This window comes from Pleurodeles waltl, chromosome 6 (genome assembly GCF_031143425.1).
Source record: "Pleurodeles waltl isolate 20211129_DDA chromosome 6, aPleWal1.hap1.20221129, whole genome shotgun sequence".
Taxonomy (NCBI): Eukaryota; Metazoa; Chordata; class Amphibia; order Caudata; family Salamandridae; genus Pleurodeles; species Pleurodeles waltl.
Genome location: NC_090445.1, coordinates 334606361 through 334630018, shown reverse-complemented (window position 1 = coordinate 334630018; position 23658 = coordinate 334606361). Strand labels below are relative to the sequence as shown.

Here is a 23658-nt window from a genome sequence, read left to right as displayed (position 1 = left end):
TCATATCAGTAGACCTCGAAGGTATCTGATTCCATACAATGTGACTTCCTAACAGAAGTCATGCGAAGGATGGGTCTGGGTGAGGAGTGGATTAAATAGATCACCCTGCTTTATATTGAACCAACAGCTAGGGTCAGGATGGGCTCCACAGTCTCTCCCCATATCACATTTTTAGAGGGACAAGGCAGGGTTGCCCCGTCACCCTTACTTTTTGCCCTGGCCATAGAACTGTTGGCAGTGCTGTTCAGAGATGAGGGGGAAGGTCAATTGTGGTGGACAGACAACATATTATATAGCTCTATGCGGATGACCTCCTCTTGTATCTAGAAGAAAATGAGGTATGATGCAATCACTCGCCTAGAGTTAGGGAGGGTGTCTGGCCTGTGACTGAACTGTACAAAGACCTGTCTGTTTCCCTGTGTAAAGGGCACCCTGTGCCCGCAGGTATACCATTGGGGCTTTGGTGGTCACCCACCTCCTTTAAGTATCTAGGTATACATGCATACCATACTATTGAGGACTTGCCTGAAGGGAATCTGGAGGGTGTATACCATACTGTTAGGGGTTGTGTCTCCTTCTGGAGATCTTTGATTGCCACTAATGGCAAGAATTGCCATCTCCAAAATGGTGATGCTCTCTCACCTGTAATATTTTTTAACAAACCTCCCGGTTAAAATTCCCGTAGCTTGGTTTAGGCAGGTTTTTGCCATTCTTTGCAAACTAATTTGGAATGGCCGCAGAAATAGGGCGTCCAGTGCCCACCGGACCTTGAGCTTTACTATTTAGTAGCACAGCTGCAATGGATAGCTAGATGGCTTGACAAGTCTTAGAGGGGTGCTTCGGATTTGATAATTCTGGCTCTTCCTGCCTCGGCTACTGTGCTGTGACGTGACTATCACACAGCTGAATTTTCTCTTATTGGTAGCCTTATATGCTTGGCGGTGGTGTCAGATGCAAACCCAAAATGCGTTCATACATGCACCTGCGCTGCCATTGATTGGCCTCCCACATGGCACTCCAGTAACCTGTTTCACGGCAGGCAGGTTTTCTGACTGGACAGAAGCACTGCTGAAGATGGTGAGAGATTGCTTTCTGATGGGCACTTTCATACCTTTGGGGGAACTCATAGAACATTACGCATTAACCACAGGTGAATTTCTAAATTATGAAGCTTTGATACAAACATTTGCAGACCTATGGAACTGTGGGCGGGAAGAGCCCCCTACGCATATCACATTACAGTTGCTACTTTCTATGGGTTCCGCCTGAAGGTTGGTTTCATGGATCTATCGGTCTCTGAGTGATATGGGAAGGAAAGCCTTGATGGACTCGGGGACAAAATGATATCCTAGGTAAGGAGATTCAAGATAGGGAATGTAACAAGATAGTGTCCTACTCCAGAAAGGTCTCTCCACACAAGGCTTAAATATATACAATTTAACCTCCTACATATGATATATCTAATGCCTCATAAACTACAGGTCATATACAATGGTGACCTGTGGGGCTGCCCCTGGTGTAGACATCCAGATGTGGCTTTTTGCAACACATGACATGGAGCTGCTGTACCCGCCAGGTATTCTTGCAGGTGGTTTTTCAACGCTAGCACTGCTCCAAGTACCATTGAGGCCTGCTTACTGGAGAACTTCCCTAAATCCAAGAAACATGAAGTGGGTACTAAATTCCTGGATTTGCCCTTAGCGCTGGCTAAGCATGGAAAAACAATGGCTTGGAAATATGAGAGGGGCCTGTTTTAGAAGTGTGGGTTCAGGATGTTATGGCATGGGCAATGGCAGAAGAGAGGGCCCTTCAGAGGGAACACCGTAGGGGAATCCAGAGACACCCCTTAGCTGAGCTCTGGATGGAAATTCTGGGAATTGGGAACACCTGGGGGGAGATACTGACTCTGAGTGAGATGGCCAGGCTGATGAGGGAGAAGTGCCCCAGAGTGATGAAATGGACGGAGAAGATGGAGGAGGAGAGACAGGGGAGGAACCAAGGGATGACCAGGGTTGACTGCTCTGACTAAATCATAGCACACAGTGCCAATGCCGTTACCCATTATCCACCCCCGGACACACAGATGTCTTTCTCACATAATGAAAGATGTGCCTAAACATTGATGATAAATTACAGTAATTCGCTATTTCTTGCCGTTCCTTCCCATCTCATGCAGACACCTCTGCACGAACTATCTTTAACATCCCCAGAAGATGCTCATTTAGAGTACATAACAAATCTTTACACTGGCTGCCTGTAAGAAAGTGTAGGACCTACAAAGTCCCTTGTCTTGTTTCCAAAGTCCTCCACAACAATGCCCCCTTCTACTTAGAAAGAAACATCACACTTACCATCCTATTCACAATCTTGAATCTTACCCTCAGTCAGTCTTAGCCATTCCCAAAATTAAACCGTTTACACAAAGAGGTAGGTCCTTTGCCTCACTCTTAAATTATCTTCTGTTTCATAACAGAACTCATTCCCATCCCTTGTTTAGAAAACTACTGAAAACTGGCTATTTCTACAATTTTTCTAACTGGTCTGAATTTTTCTCTGAGTTTCTCAGTGTCTGGAAGCTTTATGGGGCAGCTGTTGTCCTTTAGAAATGTATTTCATTCATTCACTCATTCACATAAAATGCAATAACTTTATTGCTCCACCCACAGCTGCAGGACCAACACACCTGCTTCTCAGAACAAAAGCTGAAATGATTGACATCCACTACTATGCTTATGCTTTTCTGTTACTAAACACACTTCAATGGCTAATGTCCATCACTGTCATGGTTGAACTAAATGCCTCACGTACTAATAGTTTTGGCATTCACAAACTCTGACTCTGTAACTCAGAGGGTTTGCAAATGCTAAAACCTCTTCTTAAAATGTAAAAGGCCAAACAATGATTTGGAAGTTTTCTGAATTGTCAAATGGGTTTAGGAAACCATTACGAATTGTCTTGTTGGTGGGGCATTAGATCCTGATTTTCTGATGCTATGGCAAGACGCTGCATAGCACTAGGTCACTGTATGTATGATATTAATTTTATTTGAAATTATTACCATACATATAGACTGGTACATGACAGATATAACGTGGAATATTTTGCAAAGAAGAAGAGACAGGGTATTCGTGAAGCATGTGCTGCCTTCTTTTTATGTGTTACATGAATCACAAATAAAAAACAATCAGCTTTTTCAAACTAGGAGGGACAAGTAAACTGATGTTAATGATTCTAACGAAGTACAAAGTTGGGCATCCCTACTAAAAGGAGGGTATTTTCGCCAGCTGGGGACAGAGGTGAATTGACCAATTGTAATATATTAATTTTATCAAGTCTGTGCAATCCTTATGGTATGTATTGATGTCTTGCAACCGAAATTAGCTTTTAAAAAAACACTGTTATTATTAGGCGGTGGTCATAAGTAACTACAAAATATTTAATAGGTTTTTAAATGCATCCAGTTTGTCATGTAGGGAAACGGACTTTATTTAAAAAAAAAAAAAAAAAAAAAAACGATTGCTTTATGAAGCAATCAGACATTGTGGTCAGCTGACCCCAAAAGACTACCATGTCTACGATTGCAGCCAATCGTCACTGGTCTCAGTTTGTGACCCATCTCATTATTATTTATAAGGCACGTCAGGTTGGCACCCACTATGACTCTTTGCTTTTTGAACCGACCTAATCATCCATGATTTCAAAATACAGATGCATTTGGTGAAAGTAGGTGTGCAAAGCGCAACCACTTTTACCAAATGCATTTTTTAGACATGAGACCCCAGTTTCCTTGTTATGGAATTGCTAAACTTCATCTGCCCAGACCTGAAATCCTTGACACTTACTTGAGTTTGTTTTGGATATCCAAACCAGCCTGTTCAAGGAGGACGCTGCGGATGAAATTGCGTGGCACTGTAACACGGTCCGAGACAGCGCTCAACATCTTGTTGTGATTCTCAGCTGCCCGCATGCCATTGGGACACAATTCCTGAGTAAGATCCACCATGGACTCCAAAATCACCTACAAGAACACATGTATAAGAAGAATAGAGTGCCTTTGTAGGATGCAGCAACTTTTCACAAAGAGGCTGTAACAGAAAATAGCTGAGGACAGGTACGGTACCAAAAATAGAATATTTTCCCAAGAAAAAATTAAATCATTTGATTTCACTCCCATTCTTTAGAGCTGCTATTGTCTTGTAAAATTCTCAGTTGACACAGAAACCAATCTCCAGCTCTCTATGGACTGAATGGTTCTAGCAGTTCTTTATGAACCACCACGTGAAGTTGACATGAGCTATCATTTTGGCAGGGTTAAACTATTTCATCATAGTCTATGTGGCTCTACAAAGCGAGATTAGTAACGGACTGCCAAAAGGAACAGATGCAGGAAGGCATGCTAGTTTGCAATCTCAAAAATAACAGTTATATCAAACCCACTCTAAAAAAACACGTTCAACGTCCTGTGAGCAACAGATAGGGTTGCCTGGAACAATGGAATGGTATATCTACAAAAGCAGAACCGGGACTACATACAAAAGGTGAGACACTGATAAATCAACTAAACCACCTGGCAAAAGAGGTTTAATCAAAACAGACAGAGTGAGGTCTTGAGCAGTGGAAGGCTCAAGGCCCTGAAAGCACTCATCATATCCATAAACCCATAACCCAACTGCCTTCAGAAAACAACATAACACTGAGCTTTTTAAAAAAGCTTTTAAGTAAATGTGGGGGCTACTGCAGCGAAGTCCAAGGCCTTGATAGTCGTTTTCTCAATTCAGACAACCCGTGCTACTACCTGAAGACATCTCCATAGCCCCCTTAATAAACACTCTGGAAGGCCCAAATATTGTTCTTGAAAGTTACTGACTCTACATAAATCAACAACTGTTAATTATCAATTCTTAATGTGCACTGCCATGTGAAAATATACTTTGAAGTGACCACTAGGCAACCTGATCACTGGTATAGAAAACAATACATACATGAAAGAGTAAATACAGCATGCCCAAACTCAGTTGCATGCCAAACGTTGAAAAGGTGTATTTGTGGGAAGTAAATCTAATTCCATGCATACCACACTTTAAGTAACTTAATAACTGTGTCAAAAACTGAAGTACAAAACAATAGTAGATTGGAAACTACTAACCAATTTTGGAGGGTACACATTTTTTGATAAAATTAAAATGTACAATATCTATGAGACATGGCACAACAACACCATTTTGTTCCATTGTAAATGGCATTCACTTTTTCACCAGTTCTGGCCCACCTCCAACCAAATCATTAGTGTTTAGTAAAATGGATGCTCTGATGACCGTGTGGAGAAGTAAATAATAAATGAAGGCCTAGTGCTGAGTAGTCACATTTCACTGATTCAAGTAAATCTCAAAGATTCTATTTCTTCCCAGAAACAAATCAATCCATTGACTTACCTGAAGATCCAACATTGTCCTTTGTCATCTCTTTACCTAACTGTGGAATTAAAGATGACTCCCAGAACGCTTACCCCACATATTGTAATAGCTGTAACTGCCAATAGCAATACCACCTGTACATTTATTCCATGGAACACCTATTCCTCTCCACATAAACCAATAGCATGCTTGTTCCTCATCACTCGCCAACTCAGCAAACATGCCACAGAGATCTGGGACCTGCTGGAAGATGGCACGTCGGACCTCCTCTTCTACAAGGAAACATGACTGACCACAGCTTCAACAGCTGACATCGCCACTGCCATCCCCCTGGATACAAGATCACCAGGCAAGCCAGACTAAACAGGTCTGGAGTAGGAATCGCCTTAGTTTACAAAGACACCTTCATGTGCCGAAGACTGAACAAACAACATGCATCACCTCAACTTCAAATTATAAATTACAGCAAATGTCACCCTCCTTGGAACCCTAGTCTATCATCCTCTCCCCTCCATGCCCCAGAGTCAGCTTTGCTAACAACATCATGGACTTCATTGTCCCCCTATTCCTCACAGACTCCAGAGCTTTTATCCTCCTAGGACCCCACAGTTTCCATCTTGAAGACCGGACAGATGCCAACTTAGCTGCCCTTCTTGACAACCTCAGAAACCTGGGACTAACCGAATGTGTCACAGAGCCCACCCACACTGCCGGACTCATCCTAGAACCCATCTTCATATCTTTCAACAACATTACGATCAACACACCAAGACCAGTCACCTGGTCAGATCATGCCATAGTGAGCTTTACAATTGATACCCATAGACCCATAAGAGCCCCCAGAGCAGGCCCAGCATGCCAAAACTGGAAAAACCTAACAGAGGTGGACTGGATGACACCCTGCAAAAGAACAAACTGGAACCCACAGGCGTACCAGCACATGACATGAAGAACTTCAACAAGTGGATATCACCAACTGTGACACAACTCTGGCCCTCAGAAATGAAGCTACACAGCAAAAACTAGAACGCAGGCCAACTGGTAGGCAGAACAGCTCAAAATGACCAAAAAACACTGCAAACAACTGGAACAGAAAAGAAGAACCAGCAAAGAGGAAGTGGAAAAGAATGTATCAAAGCTGGCCTGAGTAGGTAACTCTCTCACCTACAAAAGATCTGCAACATTGGTTTGCCTACATGAACAGCTGCTTTAATTTTCACCAGCTTTCCAGACACCTCTGCTCTGCTGGTCTCTCAGTAGCCCACACCCCATACATACACAAAAGCAGAGCAGGGGAGGGGGGAAGACTCGGAGCCTTGTGCTGGCTCGTATCTGGCACCTAAAGCCTGGAACGACTGCCACAACATATAAGAACCTCCTCCTCTCTTCTTGATTTTCACAAGGAGCTAAAGACCTTGTGTTTCCAATAAATCCCCAGGCTGACCTCCACACTTGCTACAAAGGCCTGGATATCCTCATGGGTGATTAGCGTGCTATATAAACGCCAATAACATGACACATTGTTAAGATACATTGTGAAGGCTGCATGAGATTCTTTCAGACCATTATTTAACTCACCTCTTCATATGAATCACATGTGGTTTTTTTGGGGGAAGATAAAGTGGTTGTGGTATCTTATTTCTCTCTCCTTCCAAAGGGTTTTATTTTCTGCCTTTCAATTTAACCAGGGCATCTGTTCAGCTACTTTCTTCTATACTACATCTTCAGAGTGTGAAATAACTTTGGAAGATTAGAATGTGAAACACAAGCAGTAGTTTGAACTTCACAGACCTTTAAGTCTTTATGTAGAGTGCATTCTTTTGTGACTGATTACAGCTCAGTAGATTTTTTTTGCATTGTATTTGAAGTTAATGGGGGCTATTCACAAAAAGGTATTCCTACACTTTTTGGTACGTTTGCTATTGTTGACTATTTAACAGTTACAAGTGTAAAGTTACTCAAAAGTGTAGACTTACCCACTGAAATAGGGAGTGGAGTGAGTAAAACCAGCAGCAAAGTTACAACCAGTAGTAACTTTACAACCATATTTTAAGTTCCTCACACTTGGCAGAGACCTCTGCAAAAGCGTAAATCTTTGGGAAATTAATAAATGTTAATTGTATTATAAACCGAAAACTAAAATATTAATGTTAAATTATTTTATAAATGTAGGATAATGTGTAAAAACTGTTACTGCTCTAAACTAACTAAATTTTAAATTAGTTTTTAATACATTTAAGTACATTAAGTTAAAAAAATTGCAAAAATATAATGTAAAGTTTAATATGAAAAGAATGTATATATTTACAAAACGCTACAATTAGTTAATTTATTTTAACATTATTTTCTTATGGGGCTTTATTTTAAATCCCCACTTCTATTATTTTCTATGGGAGGGTTTTCTAGTACCACTGGTTAACCATGTGTGTTGCTGTAGTACATTTATGTTTGTTTTGTGTCTTTTTGGCTGTAATAACTATAGAAGTACAGTTTGTAAATAACAATGGGAATGTTCTTTTGTTAATGGGTTCCTGTCTGTCCTTCCCTATACACCTCCCTTGCCGTTCCTTGACCTGTACTTACTCCTCCCAAAACTTCTCCCCTTTAGTCATAGACAGAGGAGGCATAGGCACAGACCATCACATGTAGGTTTGAAAATAACATTTTGTACTACCTTAGTGATACTACCATAGTACTACTAACACACAAACAAAATTCAGTTTGTGAATTAGCCCAACATATTTAAACTTTAGCCCGCTGAGTGGGAACTCAAATTGATGGTGTGGGTGCAAAATCAGAATCTATGGCTTATCACAAACATGCTCCAATTGATATTATATATAAGACAGAGAACTGTGCTACCACACAAGTCAGATACAAGTATATGGGCAAATTACCATTTTGTTCAATTCATGTTGTGGAATATTTTTGGTTAGGCCTTCCTCATGTAAATTCTCCATCATTTTCCTCTGTAATGTTTCATATTGCTTCAGGTTTGGGAAAGTTATCTTTGGGCGGAATGAAGGGTATGAAAGGTAAGCGCATCTTACAGTTGCTTACCATTGTAACTGCTGTATTGTTAGACATACAATCCATAATCCTTTCCCTCAGATTAATTCTGGCCACAACCCAATCCAACTCTGGGTGGAGCCTTACTGAGTCTTAGGCATGTGAAAGTGCTTGGGAGAGAGCAGTGACAACAATCACTAGGGTTTTGCAAATTTGCTTTCTGAACTTAAAAGGCGCTAGGTCTCTTGCTCTCTGGTACTTTTCAATAAGACAACTTTCCTTTCATATGTCTGAAGTAACTGAAGGACTAAAAATAGACGAAGTGTCATTTTTTTCTAGTGAACTACTCCATTTGGAGGCTTAAGATGACCTGGCTAAAACCTGTTTGGTCCTCTTGTGATATTTGTGCAGTCAGGAAGTAAATTCAAGAGACCATGTGGGAAGTACAGAAGCGAGGCATTCAAATCCAAAATAGATGGAAAATCCTGCAAAACATACTGGCCACGAGATCTGATTGGCATGGCAATCTCTTGTTTGGTTCTTACAACAAGAGAAACAAATCAGGATGCCACAGTAAAGCCAGTGCAAAGGGCTGAGAATACTCACTGTCTTGGATTTCCTAAGCTTGGAAAATACTTTTGTAAAAAATAGAATGGGGAAAGGCATGTAGACTTGCCCTCAATTAACAAGAGGTATTTAGTACAGTTTGGAGTTGGGTTTGAAATATATGTTGAGTGCCCATAGAATGCTGCACTTCCTCTGGACACTGTGTCCCCTTTCATTGAGGTAATACAAATCAGTTTTGTCTACCTGGATCATGACTGTCTTTGCAGAAATGGATGGAAAGAATGACTTCAGAGTTATGAGTAAAGTCCTAAGCTCCAATCATTGCTGTAGTACATTTGCCATTTCCACAATCACCACAAAGTAAGTCCAGCATGAATGATGGGAAAATATTTGGGCAGTAATGGAAAGAATAGATTTTGGAACCATGTTTTTTAAGCTGGGTTAAATTGTTCTAGACTGCAGCAAAAGTAAAACCAGATGGCTGAATCTCAGAAAGTAGGAAACTTGAATAGGATAACCAACAAGGCTGCACATTATCTCCCTTCGGTTTGCAATGGCTAGTTAGTCATTAGCATGAACATTATGGACAACCCTGGCCCAATGGGCCATAGTGGTGGGCAATAGGACACATGTTGTGTCACCATACGCAGATGACACATAGGTATACTTGAAAGACCTGATAACCTCGGTTCCACTCCGCATTAACGAATGATAACAGTTTGAAACATAGATCTGGCGTGATTACTAATTGGGGCAAATCCAGGCTATTCCGTGATGTATAAGCTTGTATTTCCAAAAGTAGGTATAGAATGGGAAATGGAAAGCTTTTAATGCATGGGCATACAGGTCACAAATGATTGATCGGTCCAACACATACTAAATATATGGGGAATATTCAACATAACTCAAATATTTGTTTGGGTCTTGGCCACCACTACCTTGATCAATAATGGGGAAAATATCGGTGGGGAAATATTTTGCATTTATATGCTACAGAATTCTATGTGCCCGAGTCCATTTAAACTCTTTAACAAGCTGGATACCCTTTTGAGTACCTTAATGTTAGTGGGAAAGAGTTTCCAGGTTAAACAGTGAAGCATTAGTGGACTAGTGGTGGGTTGGGACTTAGCAACAATTTTTTATATTATGTTGTGGCACAATTACAGCACACAGTGAGCTGGTTTGAAAAAAACTCCTAACTGGAAGAAAAACCTACCAGGAACATTGTCAGAAACATTTATCATGGGATGAAACATATTCAATACTTATCCAGAAATTGTCCGTCAAGTGGGGACTGTCTGGGGAAATAAAGCAGTTAACACAGTTCTGAGTATACCACCGTTTACTCCAGATAGGCTTTCAACGTGTATTAAATCATTACAAAATACACTCAATAAGTTGTCAATAATAAGCTGGCAAGAGGGAGGATGTCATACAATAGAAGTCCTAAACCAGAATAAGAGAATTCTTATCTTTGCTGAAGCACAATAAGCATTTGGACTAAACCAAAGCCAGTTCCTCCAGTATGGGGAATTAGCACACAACTAGATAAATCTAGAAATCATTCTCAGAAATACCCATCACAATTACGATGATGTCAATGTTAAATATTTTGACAGTCAACAGAAAGTAACAAATCTTTACACCTTACTGGTACAAGATAGAGAAGGTGACACAATGCAAGCATGGGTGAGACAGTTACTGTGCTGCCTCAACCCGTTGAAGGACATGAACTGGAATAAAGCATGCGATCAAGTCAAAAAGATATCAGTCACTGCAAGATTTAAACTGATTTAGTTTCATTATCTCCACTCGATGTATATCACACCATATAGCACATAATAATCGAGGGAGCTCTCCAGGTTGTAGCCGCAGCAGAGCATCAGTGACCGAATTTCTCCACACGGAATCGATGTACGCATTGGTCTCAGTATTCAGGCATATAGTATTAGAGGGATTCGATCAAGCAGTGAGATAAATGGCAAATATAAGTATAAAACAATCCCTATTAGGAATTGGCCCAGTGATAAAGGGTAAAAAATGAAATGTAATTTGTGTCCCTCTGTACCATGCTAACTAAAGAAATACAGACAATCATTGGCTTAAATCATTAGCACCCAAATATGACCAGTGGAAAAGTGGGCCCTAGCAGATGAACTATATATGAAACTCACTAGGAAAGATGACTAATTATTAGAACACCTGGCACAAAGGGCAAAACCGTGACACAACTGACGGCCCCATTAGGCACTAGACCACCACGAAAGCTCACAACACTGGATTAACATATCTCAAATGTTTTACAAAGACGACGAATAAGGAGAAAACCCAGATAACTATGTATATGCATTAATGAGGTTAAGGGCGCTGCAAAGTAAAATGGCACACTAAAGACATGAAGTAATTGTAATGATCTGTTTAATTGATGTTGTACAGACTTCACTTGCAGCAGACTAACTGGTTTGCTTCTTACGCATGTTTTATATTGTGGACCTTTCTGATAAACTCAATAAAAACCTTTTTTTAAATGCACAGGCTTCCTAGGCCTAATTTTACAGCAGCGTTGTCTACTTTGTGCCCTGTGAGAATGCTTAGTGGAAGCAAAAAGATCCCAGAGTTTTCATGTAACAAGTACACAACTGTTCAAATACTGTGAATCCTTATCTCTGCTGTGCAGGGTCTTCCCTGCCTCACAGTACTACTCTTCCAGTGTGCGCCACTCAGCAGTCCCTACGAGACACCCCCTCTCCCATCCTGGACATTGGGTCATAAATCCTTTAAAATAGCAACAGGGGAGCTGGATCACCTCAAGGGGTGAGGTGAGTTTAATTCTAGACAGAAATGTATAGGACATTCCAAAACATGCAATCCAGAATCATGTTATGCTGTAGAAGCCAGTGAAATACATATGCCACAGTCATAGTAAAGTTAGATTGATAAAAAATGCATCAACTTGAAACACTGCACATGTCTAGGCCTGTGCAGCAGGTGAAGCTACTGTAGAGATTAAATTACCAAATGTCAAGACCATGAACCTGATGGGGAGGGGGATGGAAGCAATATGGCTTTTCCTATAGGGATGATGCACTGAACAGTATTTACTTTCTTGTCATTTAATGCTACTGGACCTGAAAAAGCAACACTATTGAGAGTTGACCAAAACTTCTTCCTTCACTAAAAGAGACTGAGGCGCCACAGGGGTGCCCCTTATAACTACCTCTCTAACATCTATTTTAAACCTTTTCTGGTCTTGCTTCAATCTTGCCAATATTACTACCAATTGTACACCGATGACTGACAAAAGTAGCAATCGTGTGAAAGTGCTCATAATAGCAACTTAAACAGTTTTGTTTCTGTAGTTGGACAATCGCCAGAGGAGCAGAGGTGGTTATGTTGGAGTGTAGCTTTTATAATAAAAAATGTACATGAATTGCTTGCAAATTAAGGTACAATGAAGCCGCATAGAACACGCATTAATATGTTTCTAATGTAAACGTTTGAAACGTGCCCACTGGGAGTGGCCACCAATGCACACGTTGACTAATGAATTTGACTAATGACAAATTAATGATGTACTAATGTGTGAATTTATACCAACTTTATGAATCATGTAGTAAGGATTTGCAAATTTAGACACTAGGCCTTAGCTACAGTCTGTGCCTAGCTGCCTGGTCTCATATTAAATGTGTTTTTCTAAAGTGCATTGTGCTGTCTTCCTGAAGGACATAAAGCTGTACTTTTCCAGAAGCTAGAGATGTGTGTGTAACTGTAGTAAATTCTTTCTCATGAGACCCGACTTGCTCAAGGAGACATTCTTGCTGACTGCAGCAGTGTAATTCGCAACAGGTGCAAGGTCGCCTGAACTGGTAAAGACAATAGAGCTACTAACTGAAGCCGTGCGTGTAACTTTTCCTACCTACCATCTCACCCGATGAAGACCTAAATCACAGGAGCCAATGAACTGTATGAGAACTGTCTTAGGTGAAAATTCTAGTAAGGTGACCACTCAACCATTGGACAGAGATAGTGGTGCGCCAGATTTTGCACAATTGGAAATTAAGGGTTTGTTAGACGGATTTAATATAATGACATGTCACAAGGGGAAATCGTCCACTCGTTTGCCATCCTTTGCCGTTCCTTGCAGCTATTACCTTATCGTTACTCTTAGATCATTACTTTGAGAGACTTTTGCCTTACTTTGAACTATCCTCTCTACCCAACATTTACTTCACCTCCTTAAGAGGGAAGAACTTTCTACCCTGTTTGCTGAGACTTTGCTGTTCTGTCCCGGCTGATGGCGGATCGACTACTGTACTGAGGACGAAGACTGACTCTGTATGCTGACCCATTACGGAGGGTAACTATATGATAATGAAATTGTAATTATCTGTTTGCCTCTCCTAGGTACTAACTGCTTTTGACAGGGACCATAGTTAGATGTTTTCCAAATTTGTGTTACTAAATTGTTTTGCATGAAAGCCCAACATGCTGATGCTAATTAGAGGTTAGTCAAGGAGTTCACTAATATGGGGTGCGAATAAACAAATGACAGAATCTTTGCTTTGGTGAATATGGTTCTAAGGATACTCTGCTAAATAGATACATGTTAACGCTGTGTTTTGTCCTGATGTTTATAACCTTTGCGTTGCTTAAATCTTACTTAAGTTGCCATATTGTGACATTATTGATGTGTTTCCTGGTTTTGAGACTAATAAACTTGCTGGTAGAGTGTGACTAATAGGGAATAAATATCATAACTATTACTAAATTTTGTGTGGTTATTCGTGGCTGAAAGGTCATGGTGAGTTTGGATTCTTATTAATGTCATGAACTAATTTAATTAATTCGCTATTGTGAATACTGATGAGGTTATTGACCTATCGATTGATATGCTGATTAGTTATCTCGTCTTAAGGTGCCTCCAATCAGGGTCAAAAAATTAATTGGCCTAAAACGAGTCCCAGAGTAAGTAAATTACCTAGGACGGGACGCGTTATCAGTTCTGGTAGCAGAGGGCGGTTTCGGCCCTTTGGGGCCCTAAGATGAGGGATTATTGTTTTAGAATTGTTTTTGAAATGATGCAAATTGGAGAGGTGGTGTTCCCCTGAGCCCCAAATGACTTTCCCGGGACCCCGGAGCTTGCTGAAGTGAGTTGGGTATGTTCTCGGCATTCTAGTGATGGTATGAGTAAAGTAGGATTTGCGCTTGCACAGCTTATGCATACCGCAATTGAATTGTGAGGTTCGTGAGGATTTTAGGCCAGTGATGTTTTAGTAGGAGTGGGCGTACTCAGCAGTATGAGAGTAGGGAAGTCGGCGAACTTTATGTGAGTGTGGCGCTTTGTGCTCAAAAATTGTCCAGGTGGTTGTTGATGATGTACGGACCCTGCGTGGTCTAAGACTCCGGAGTATATTGATAAGTGTATGAGACACTTGGTTTATGTTGTAATTTGCGCGGTTTAATAGGTCAATCGGGCGTGATTGACGAGTCGAGTTCGAGTCAAAGTGTATGAGTGAGAACCTTCGGTGGAGATTTGGTAAGTTCTAAAGTGCACTAGGACGAGCAATTGACAAGTCGAGAGTGAAATTTGCGGGTCAAATTTTGCTTGCGAGTGCGGGATCTGAGAAGGAGAGAGTAGCGGCTGAGGCTTCAAGTGAAATCTCTGTAAAGTTCTGAAGAGATTGTGTTACCCTTCCTGTAGTAAACCGGCAAATTTGAGTTTTGTTGTTAAAGTGCTCGCAATATATTGCATTAGGTTGTGTGAATAGGGAGTGCGGAAGACAAGCCGCAAGACTTTGTCAGCCGCAGTGTGTGTGAGTGTGACGTCATTGGAGCCACGCTGGGATAGGTCAGTTAGTGAGAAGGGTCGCACACGGATTGGCAGCCGTCCGTGAGAGGCAATTGGTTGTGAAGGTAGGTAAAGGGTGTTCTGGGAATTAAAGTCACTTCCTGGTTCAGTTATAGACGAAATAAGAGACGCAAAAATGAAGTTCTTCAAGGCTCTAAAGAGCGCTTTGAGGGGAGATGTGTACATTACCGCGAGTGTGGGGGAGCCTACACCGCCAGAGGATACTACGGCTTATGCCGTAATGGAGGAGAAGGGAGTCGCGCCATGTCTTTGGCTAAAGCAATGGTGCAAATTAACAGAGAAGGATGGGTGTTTGGCATTTCCAGAGAATGGGACGTTCAACATAGCGGTCCTAGAGAATTTGCAGAAGGTGTTGAATGAGCAGAAACCGCCTCCAAGGCCAGCACAGTTTGAAGCGCTAGCAATTTGGGAATTGATGGGCATATGACAGAGGCAACAAAACTTTGAGAGGAGAATGAGAAAACCAGAGAAGACGCTAGAGGAGGCTAGGTGGGATAGTGAGACCAGACTGTGGAGACGAGAAATAATAGATGGAGTCAGGATCTTTCCAGCAATCACTCAAGAAGCCGACACACAAGGAAGAAAGGCCACTTGTAAAACAGACAAGGGTTCTAGTAGAGGGAAAGAGAATAACAGGTCTTGGGCAGATGCAGATGACATAGATGACGATGAGTTCCTTAATCAGTTGTTACAGGATCGCCCACCGCCATATGCCATGAATGACAACAGACCAAGTTCTAGTGCAGGTCCTGTAAATTCAACACAGAATCAGGGAACAGCGCATACAGCTCAGGTAAATGCAGTTGCGCCACCAGCTCCAGTGCAGAATAGTGTCAGCGTATCCACTGCGTCAGGGATGCAGACACAGTTGCAGCCACCACCGTTTCAGAGGGTCTACCCTGATGTTCCAGTCTTAGAGACCACTCCGAATTTGATGGTGCCGCCAGATCAAGCATATACAAGATCAAAGTTGGTACAGGTGGAGCCAACTCCACTTCTGCTGCCCCAGCCGCAGCAGCAGATGGTTCCGAATTACACTTCGGTCACAGGACCGCAGTCAGTCCCAGTACCTGTAATAAATCAGCCTATGGGAGTAAATGCTCCCCAGGGTTTGGGAAATAGGCAGGCGCCAGCTGCTATATCTTTGCCGATTACAGTTGGTCCACCCGTTCCTCTGTATGCGCAGGCAAAGCCTAGTGTATGTGACCAAGGGGTAATGACTCAAGAGGTGATAAGAGGAGGGTTTGCAGGAAGCTCTCAAGGGATGACACCGGGAGAACAGACAGCAGAGAGATCTAGGTCCTTGTTGGATTTCAGTCCGATTGGGGTTCCTCTAGAGACAACGAGACAGGCTGGGTTGGGACTACTAACTCCACAGATACCCAGTGCGAACATGTAGCAACCACTGATGATGCAGCCTGGAAATATCTTGTTGCAATGTTTGAGTGCGCAACAACTGAATGAATGGCTAGATAAGCTGAGTTCACCACAGACTACCCCGGCGACAGCAGAGTGGTCAGAGAGAGAGGAATACCTGAATTTTGTAAGGTTGGGCGTGGAAGCAGCTGAATTAGTTGAAGGGAGCATGGGAGTGAATAGGTTAGAGTCATACACTGAAGCAGAATTGAGGTATCTGTGTCCAAAAATAACTAAAGAAGTGAGCAAGGTGCACCAAAGATTGGCAAATCTAGCAGACAAATATGGCATAGACTTAGACAATACTAAGCATCTAAAGAGGAGTTACAGATTGGACTTCGAACCCAAAGACTTTGATCACATGAGGTCTACTGGGATGAAAGCACACCTTAAAGAAATTTTACAGAGCGCCTAGGTTTGGGGAGCCTTAGAGAAGTGGGAAGGCAGATGGGCAAAGAAGAGAGATAAAAGAAAAAGTGACTGCTTGGAGCAGCAGCAGCCAAAACCAGCGCCAGATACCGGTACAATAAAAATGCTACCCATGAGAGAGACAGCTGGTGGGGTTCTTATCCACGTACTGTGGTCCAGAGGTGACATTCTGTCCTTCACAAACGACTTCCACAGGCTGAGGGAAAAGCCGATAGAGTGGTATCAGCAGACAGACAGATTTGTGAAGCTCGCAGAGTGTCTTTGGGAAGACTTGAATACATTGTTTGAGATCATAGTTCCTGCCGATTTGTGGCTCGAGTGCAAGAGAAGTATTGACTGGCCGACTGCAGAACCGGCAAGGGATAGGGTTACCGAAGCACCCTCTCCGGAGGTAATGAAGCATTTCTATAAAGTAATTGAGTTTTTGAAGCAGAATATGTCGCCGCAGAACATTGATCGGCAAAAGATTGATCGAACTGCACAAGAAGGCAAAGAGTTGATACATGCTTACTATGAGAGGTTGTTAAAAGCATTCAAGCATTATAGTGGCACGGAAGTCATAGAGCCGAAAGACATTAATCACCTTGTGTTCAGGTTTGTTGAAGGGTTGAGACCAGAAATTAGCCAGATAATTAAGAATCATTTAATTTGCTGGCAAGCGAAGCCGATTGATGAGGTATTGCAGTATGCAAAATACTGTAGTGATGAAATCGAATTGAAGCTGAGAAAGTTGAAGGAGAAAGTGATGGTGATGCAAATTAAGGCAGCGCAAGCAGGGATGCATGGAAACGGAATACAACAGATGGTGCAACAGCCGCAGGGAAATGGAATGTTTCAGACACAAACGAGAGGCAGATGTCGAGGAGGTTTTGTCCACTGTGGTCCAGATTTGAATACCGTTGTGGTACAAAATGACATGCAAGGGATGAAGAAGGTGTTACCATGCCATGCGTGCGGGGGGGTGGGACACTGGAAGCGGGAGTGCCCGATGATGGTGCAGGAAGGTGCGGTTCAACAAAGCAATGATGTCAGTGCATTTCAAAATGTTAAAGGACCAAGAATGAGGGGTCCTAATCCAAATTTTCAGAATAACATGGTTCAAATGCAGGGTCTCCAACCCATGTAACAGGTGCAGATGCCACGTATGCAACCAGTGCAGATGCAGCAAGTGCAACAGCAGATTCCAGTAGTACCTAGACAGCAAATGCAGTTGCCCTTAGCACCAATGCGACAGCAACAGGTGATGCTTCCTCAACAGGTCACAAGTCAAGGAATGGGTCAAAATAACACAGTACAACAGTTCCCATTGCGTGATGAGAATGGAATAAACAATGAATGGTCGGATGACAGTTCAGATAGTGAGGAGTGCAGGCTTGCAGCATCCCTAGAGGTAGATCAGAGGGGACCCTATGTGCAAGGGAAGGTGATGGGTCACAAGGTCTCATTTTTGGTTGACACAGGAGCTACACGCTCTACAGTCAGGAGTGCAGAGGTTCCGAAATTGCCCCTTTCAGGACTCACAATAAAAGTAGTGGGAGTGGCAAACCAGCCCCTGACCAACCCGATCACAGATCCGGTTCAAGTCGAAATTGGTACCTTTCAGGGATTGCACAGGTTTGTAGTCTGTGATTCAAGTCCTGTGTCCCTACTGGGAAGAGACTTAGGCCCTCATTCTAACCCCGGCGGTCTCAGACCGCCGGGGCCAGGGTCGGCGGGAGCACCGCCGACAGACCGGCGGTGCCCCGCAGGGCATTCTGACCGCGGCGGTTTGGCCGTGGTCAGAAAGGGTAAACCGGCGGTCTCCCGCCGGTTTACTGCTGCCCTTAGAATCCCCCATGGCGGCGCAGCTTGCTGCGCCGCCATGGGGGATTCTGACACCCCCTACCGCCATCCTGTTCCTGGCGGTTCGCCCGCCAGGAACAGGATGGTGGTAGGGGGTGCCGCAGGGCCCCTGGGGGCCCCTGCCGTGCCCATGCCAATGGCATGGGCACGGCAGGGGCCCCCGTAAGAGGGCCCCACAAAGTATTTCAGTGTCTGCCTAGCAGACACTGAAATACGCGACGGGTGCAACTGCACCCGTCGCACCTTCCCACTACGCCGGCTCCATTCGGAGCCGGCGTCCTCGTGGGAAGGTCGATTTGCCCTGGGCTGGCGGGCGGCCTTTTGGCGGCCGCCCGCCAGCCCAGGGCAAATCCCAAAATACCCTCAGCGGTCTTTTGACCGCGGAGCGGTATTTTGGAGGGGGAACATTGGCGGGCGGCCTCCGCCGCCCGCCAATGTTAGAATCACCCCCTTACTGTGCAAGACGAGGTGTTCTATCACCTGTTCGAATGAGGGAATCGAGGTGCAGACAAACAGTGATGACGAGGGGGATGATGGTCAGATCTCAGAGCCAGAAACAGAGACTACAGATGAAGAATACCCCTTGGAAAGCTTCTTCCCGATGTTCACAATGACTGACTTGCCCGCAGACCTGCAGGGGACAGTCACAGAGAAAGTGTGGGACTTGACAGGAAAGGAAGTGGGACTGATAAGAGGAGTGGAACCAGTCAAAGTAGACGTGAAGCCGAATGCTGTGTTTCCCCAGGTACCGCAGTACCACATGGCACAGGATGTCCTCATACAGGTGACGCAGATAATTGCAGACTTCGTGAAACAGGGGGTCTTGAAGGAAGTAATGAGTAGCCCATGTACTTCACCTATAATGGGTCTAAGAAAGCCCTGTGGGAAAGTCCGAATTGTTCAAGACTTGAGAAAGATCAATGACATAGTGGTCAAGTGCTGCCCGATAGTGCCAAATCCAGCTGTGATCATGTTTCAAGTTCCATGCTACGCAGAATGGTTTTCAGTCTTTGACTTGTCCCAAGCGTTCTTTTCTGTGCCTCTTCAAGAGGACAGACAATTTATTTTCAGTTTTAAATTCTTGGACAAGGTTTACAGTCGGTGTCGAATCCCTCAGGGGTTTTCGGAGTCACCATCTATCTTCAATCAGATTCTGAAGAAAGATTTGGAGTCATTGGAACTGCCTTTCCAATCGACTCTAGTACAGTACGTTGATGATTTGTTGATTGCCTCTAAAACAAGAAAAGATTGCAAATACAATACTATTGAATCACTTGGGAAAGAATGGGCATAAGGTGTCCCCAAAGAAGCTGCAGTACTGTCAGAAAGAGGTGAAATATCTAGGCCATTTGATCAAGAAGGGGTCGAGGAAAATATCAAAGGAAAGAGTGACTGCCATATTGCAGATGAATCCCCCGACGTCTCGGAGAGATGTCAGGATGTTTCTGGGAATGGTGGGCTTTCTCCATTATCTCCAAGCCCTTGATGAGACTGACAGCTAAGAAGGTTAAGCATGGCCCAGATACCCTAACTGTGTCTGAGAAAGAGATAAGGGCGTTCATTGAGTTGAGGGAGTGTATGTGCAGGGCTCCAGCTTTAGGTATGCCTGATTACACAAAGCCTTTTGTCCTGTTTTGTCATGAACGTGATGCTTGTTCTTTGTCTGTCCTGACCCAGGTCCATGGAGTTGCAAACAGACCAGTAGCATATTTTTCAGCTACTTTGGACCCAGTCGCAGCAGCCTTACCGGGTTGTCTGCGTGCAGTTGCAGCAGTTGGTCAAAGCCTCACTCAGTGTGAAGGCATAGTGATGGGACATCCCTTAACAGTAATGGTCCCACATTCAGTTGAAATACTATTGACTCGAACTAAGACCCAGCACATGACAAATGCCAGATTGACCAAGTATGAAACAGTCATATTGGGGTCACCAAATGTGTCACTGAAACGTTGTATTGTATTAAACCCGCAACTCTGCTTCCCAATGAAAATACAGATGTTGATGACGCTGAAGAGGTAGAACATGATTGTCTTGAGGTAACAGAATTGTGCACCAAACCGAGACCTGACATTAAGGATACTCAATTGGAAGAAAATGACTACATTATCTTTGTTGATGGCTCATGTCTGAGTGACTCAGTAGGAGTACAGGGAGACAGATATTCTGTATGTACAATCACTGGTATTCTAGAAGCATCCTGGCTTGAAAGGGTATACTCTACGCAAGTGGCTGAATTGATTGCTCTTACTAGGGCATGCCATGCCGCTGACAAATTGAAAGTGACTATCTATACTGATAGCAGATACGGATTTGGGATTGTCCATGATTTTGGCCAGCTATGGTCCCAGAGGGGTTTCATGACCTCTTCTGGTTCTCCAGTGAAAAATGGCAAAAGAATTAAGGAATTGTTGCACGCAATTCAGTTACCTCTTGAAATTGCCGTGGTGAAATGCAGTGCTCATGTGAAATCGCAAGATTTGGTGTCAATGGGAATGGATATGCAGATCAAGTCGCAAGGTTTTGCGCATTGAATTGTATATTGTTCAAGGATCAGTGGGAATTGTTACCTGAAACAGAAAATAAGACATGCACAGGTTACGCATTGAGGGTGGTTGACACAATGGAAGAATTAAAATTGCTACAGGGTCGTGCTAGCAGGGAGGAGAAACGCTCTTGGCTCAAAATGCAGTGTGTACAAAGACCAGATGATTTGTGGGTTTCAGTTGAGGGGAAAATGGTTTTGACAAACAGTCTTTTGACTCAGTTTGCAAGGTTTTACCATGGGCAAGCACATATTGGGAGAGACGCCATGATCAGGTTGTTCAAAATTGATTGGTTCAATCCGAAATTCAGGCAAGCCGCAGAAGTGATTTGTCGCAGGTGCATCATCTGTCAGCAGATGAATGCAGGGAAAGGGACAGTGGTGAATTTGAGCCACACTGGGAGAGCTGGAGGTCCATTTAGCAGGATGCAATTGGATTTTATCGAGATGCCTGTATGTAGAGGTCTGAGATATGTGTTGGTGATTGTATGCATTTTTAGCCACTGGATTGAAGCTTACCCTACACGTAGGAATGACAGTCTCACATTAGCGAAGTTGATGCTTAGGGAATTGACACCACGTTTCGTATTTCCGATCTCTTTAGAATCAGATAGAGGAAGTCACTTCAACAATGAGGTGGTTAAGCTCTTGTGTGCTGCGCTGAACATTGAACAGAAGTTGCATTGCAGTTACCGCCCTGAAGCATCAGGACTAGTGGAACAAATTAATGGTACTCTGGAGTCAAGAAAGGCAAAAATGTGTGCAGCTACAAATTTGAAATGGCCAGATGCATTGCCCTTAGTGTTGATGTCAATGAGAAACACACCCAACAAGAAAACGGGACTGTCTCCTCAAGAAATTCTCATGGGCCGAGCTATGCGATTGATCGCAGTACCTGCAAATGCTCTTGTGAATATCACAGATGATATGGTGTTGAACTACTGCAAGGGTCTGGCTGATGTGGTCCGCTCTTTCTCTCACCAGGTGGAAGCAACCACACTGCCACCGATAAATGATCCAGGTCACAACCTGAAAGCTGGTGACTGGGTTGTTGTCAAGAAACATGTGAGGAAGTCGTGTTTGGAGCCACGTTGGAAGGGGCCGTATCAAGTGATACTAACAACTGCCACTGCTGTGAAGTGTGTGGGATTTCCAAATTGGATCCATGCCAGTCACACAAAGAAGGTGACGTGCCCAACAGATGAGGAAATTGAATTATCTAAAATAACAACTACAGAAAAGGAAGTCTCAGGGCCGGAGAGTATTCAAAGGGGAACTGAGACTGGAGGAGAGCCCGTTGAGGACGGCTTGGTCACTCAAACAGCAACAGATATCCAGAGGGGTGACAGTGAGCCTATCTCAACTCAGGCACCAGGAGAACCGACCCAAAGAGAGGTTCTCTCAGAAGCAGACGGATACAGATTTGAAGTTGAGCCCCTGACAGACCCAGAAGACGAAGGAGTTGAGGCGGAAGGAAGTCAGAGTGCCCGTACTCCTTCTGAGCCGCTTGCAGGTCCAGCAAGAGAGAACACCATAGCACAAGAGGAGGGCGTTGCACCGCCACCAGGAAAGTCAAATTATGAAGGGACACTGAAAGGAGATAAGTGGCCAGAGTCGCAAGTAGCAAAAGGAAAGGTGGTCATTGATGAAACAATTGAGGAAGAACTAGATACAACAAGGAAAGAAGACCTAAGCGAAGGAGAACTACAAGGGGACCACAAGTTGAAAAGAAAGAGAATAGCTAACAGAAGATACGCAGGTCCTGAATGGGGATATGCAACTTCAGCAGAGTGACAACAAGAGTTCCTAGCATTTTGCTTTGATCGAGAAGTTCCAGGTCAGTACTATGGTACCTGAGTTCAACCACGAGATAAAGAGATGGTGTTAAGCTGAAAATTGAATTAAAGAAACTTGAAAACAGTGACTGATAAATTACCGGATGTGTTGCTATTAACCTGAAGTGACTTTTGAAAACTGACTGTGACAATCTGCTAACCGGATTGACAAAGGTCCTGAGAATGAATGAGGAACCTGTAAATACTTGCTAAAGAGAGACTTTGCTTAGCCTTTGTGTAAAAGAAAAAAGCTTTTAGCCATCCTCTGTTGATTGTCGTTTACATTTGTAGTACTTCACTTTCTGATTCTTTACAGATCATGCCTAGTACGGGAGATGACACTGAGGGGAGTAAGCGTTGTAAATATTTGGGTGTTGCTTTGGGTGTTGTGTTCGTAATATTCATTATAGCTCTGTTTGTGGAGATGCGATTGGTGGATGAGAATGAAGCTACCAATGCTACAGTTTCTGAGACTGCTACACTAACACCTTGGGAGAAGTTTGAGCAAGACACAAAGGGCCTGATTCTAACCTTGGCGGACGGCGGAGGCCGTCCGCCAAGGTTCCGCCGCCAAATGACCGCACCGTGGTCACAAGACCGAGGCGGCCATTCTAACATTTCCTCTGGGCCGGCGGGCGCTCTCCAAAAGAGCGCCCGCCGGCCCAGAGGAAATGCCCCTGCAACGAGGACGCCGGCTCAGAATTGAGCCGGCGTAGTTGCAGGGGTGCGACGGGT

The 23658-nt window shown here is 43.5% G+C and overlaps 1 protein-coding gene across 1 annotated transcript in view; it reads right to left on the bottom strand.

Annotated features, from left to right (window-relative positions):
• Positions 1-23658, bottom strand: part of CARMIL3 (capping protein regulator and myosin 1 linker 3) — a 1220401-nt gene that overhangs the window by 450794 nt on the left and 745949 nt on the right. The window contains exon 27 of the mRNA XM_069238205.1: positions 3843-4018. Within this exon, the coding sequence (XP_069094306.1) occupies positions 3843-4018 (176 nt within the window). The remainder of the gene's footprint in view (positions 1-3842; positions 4019-23658) is intronic.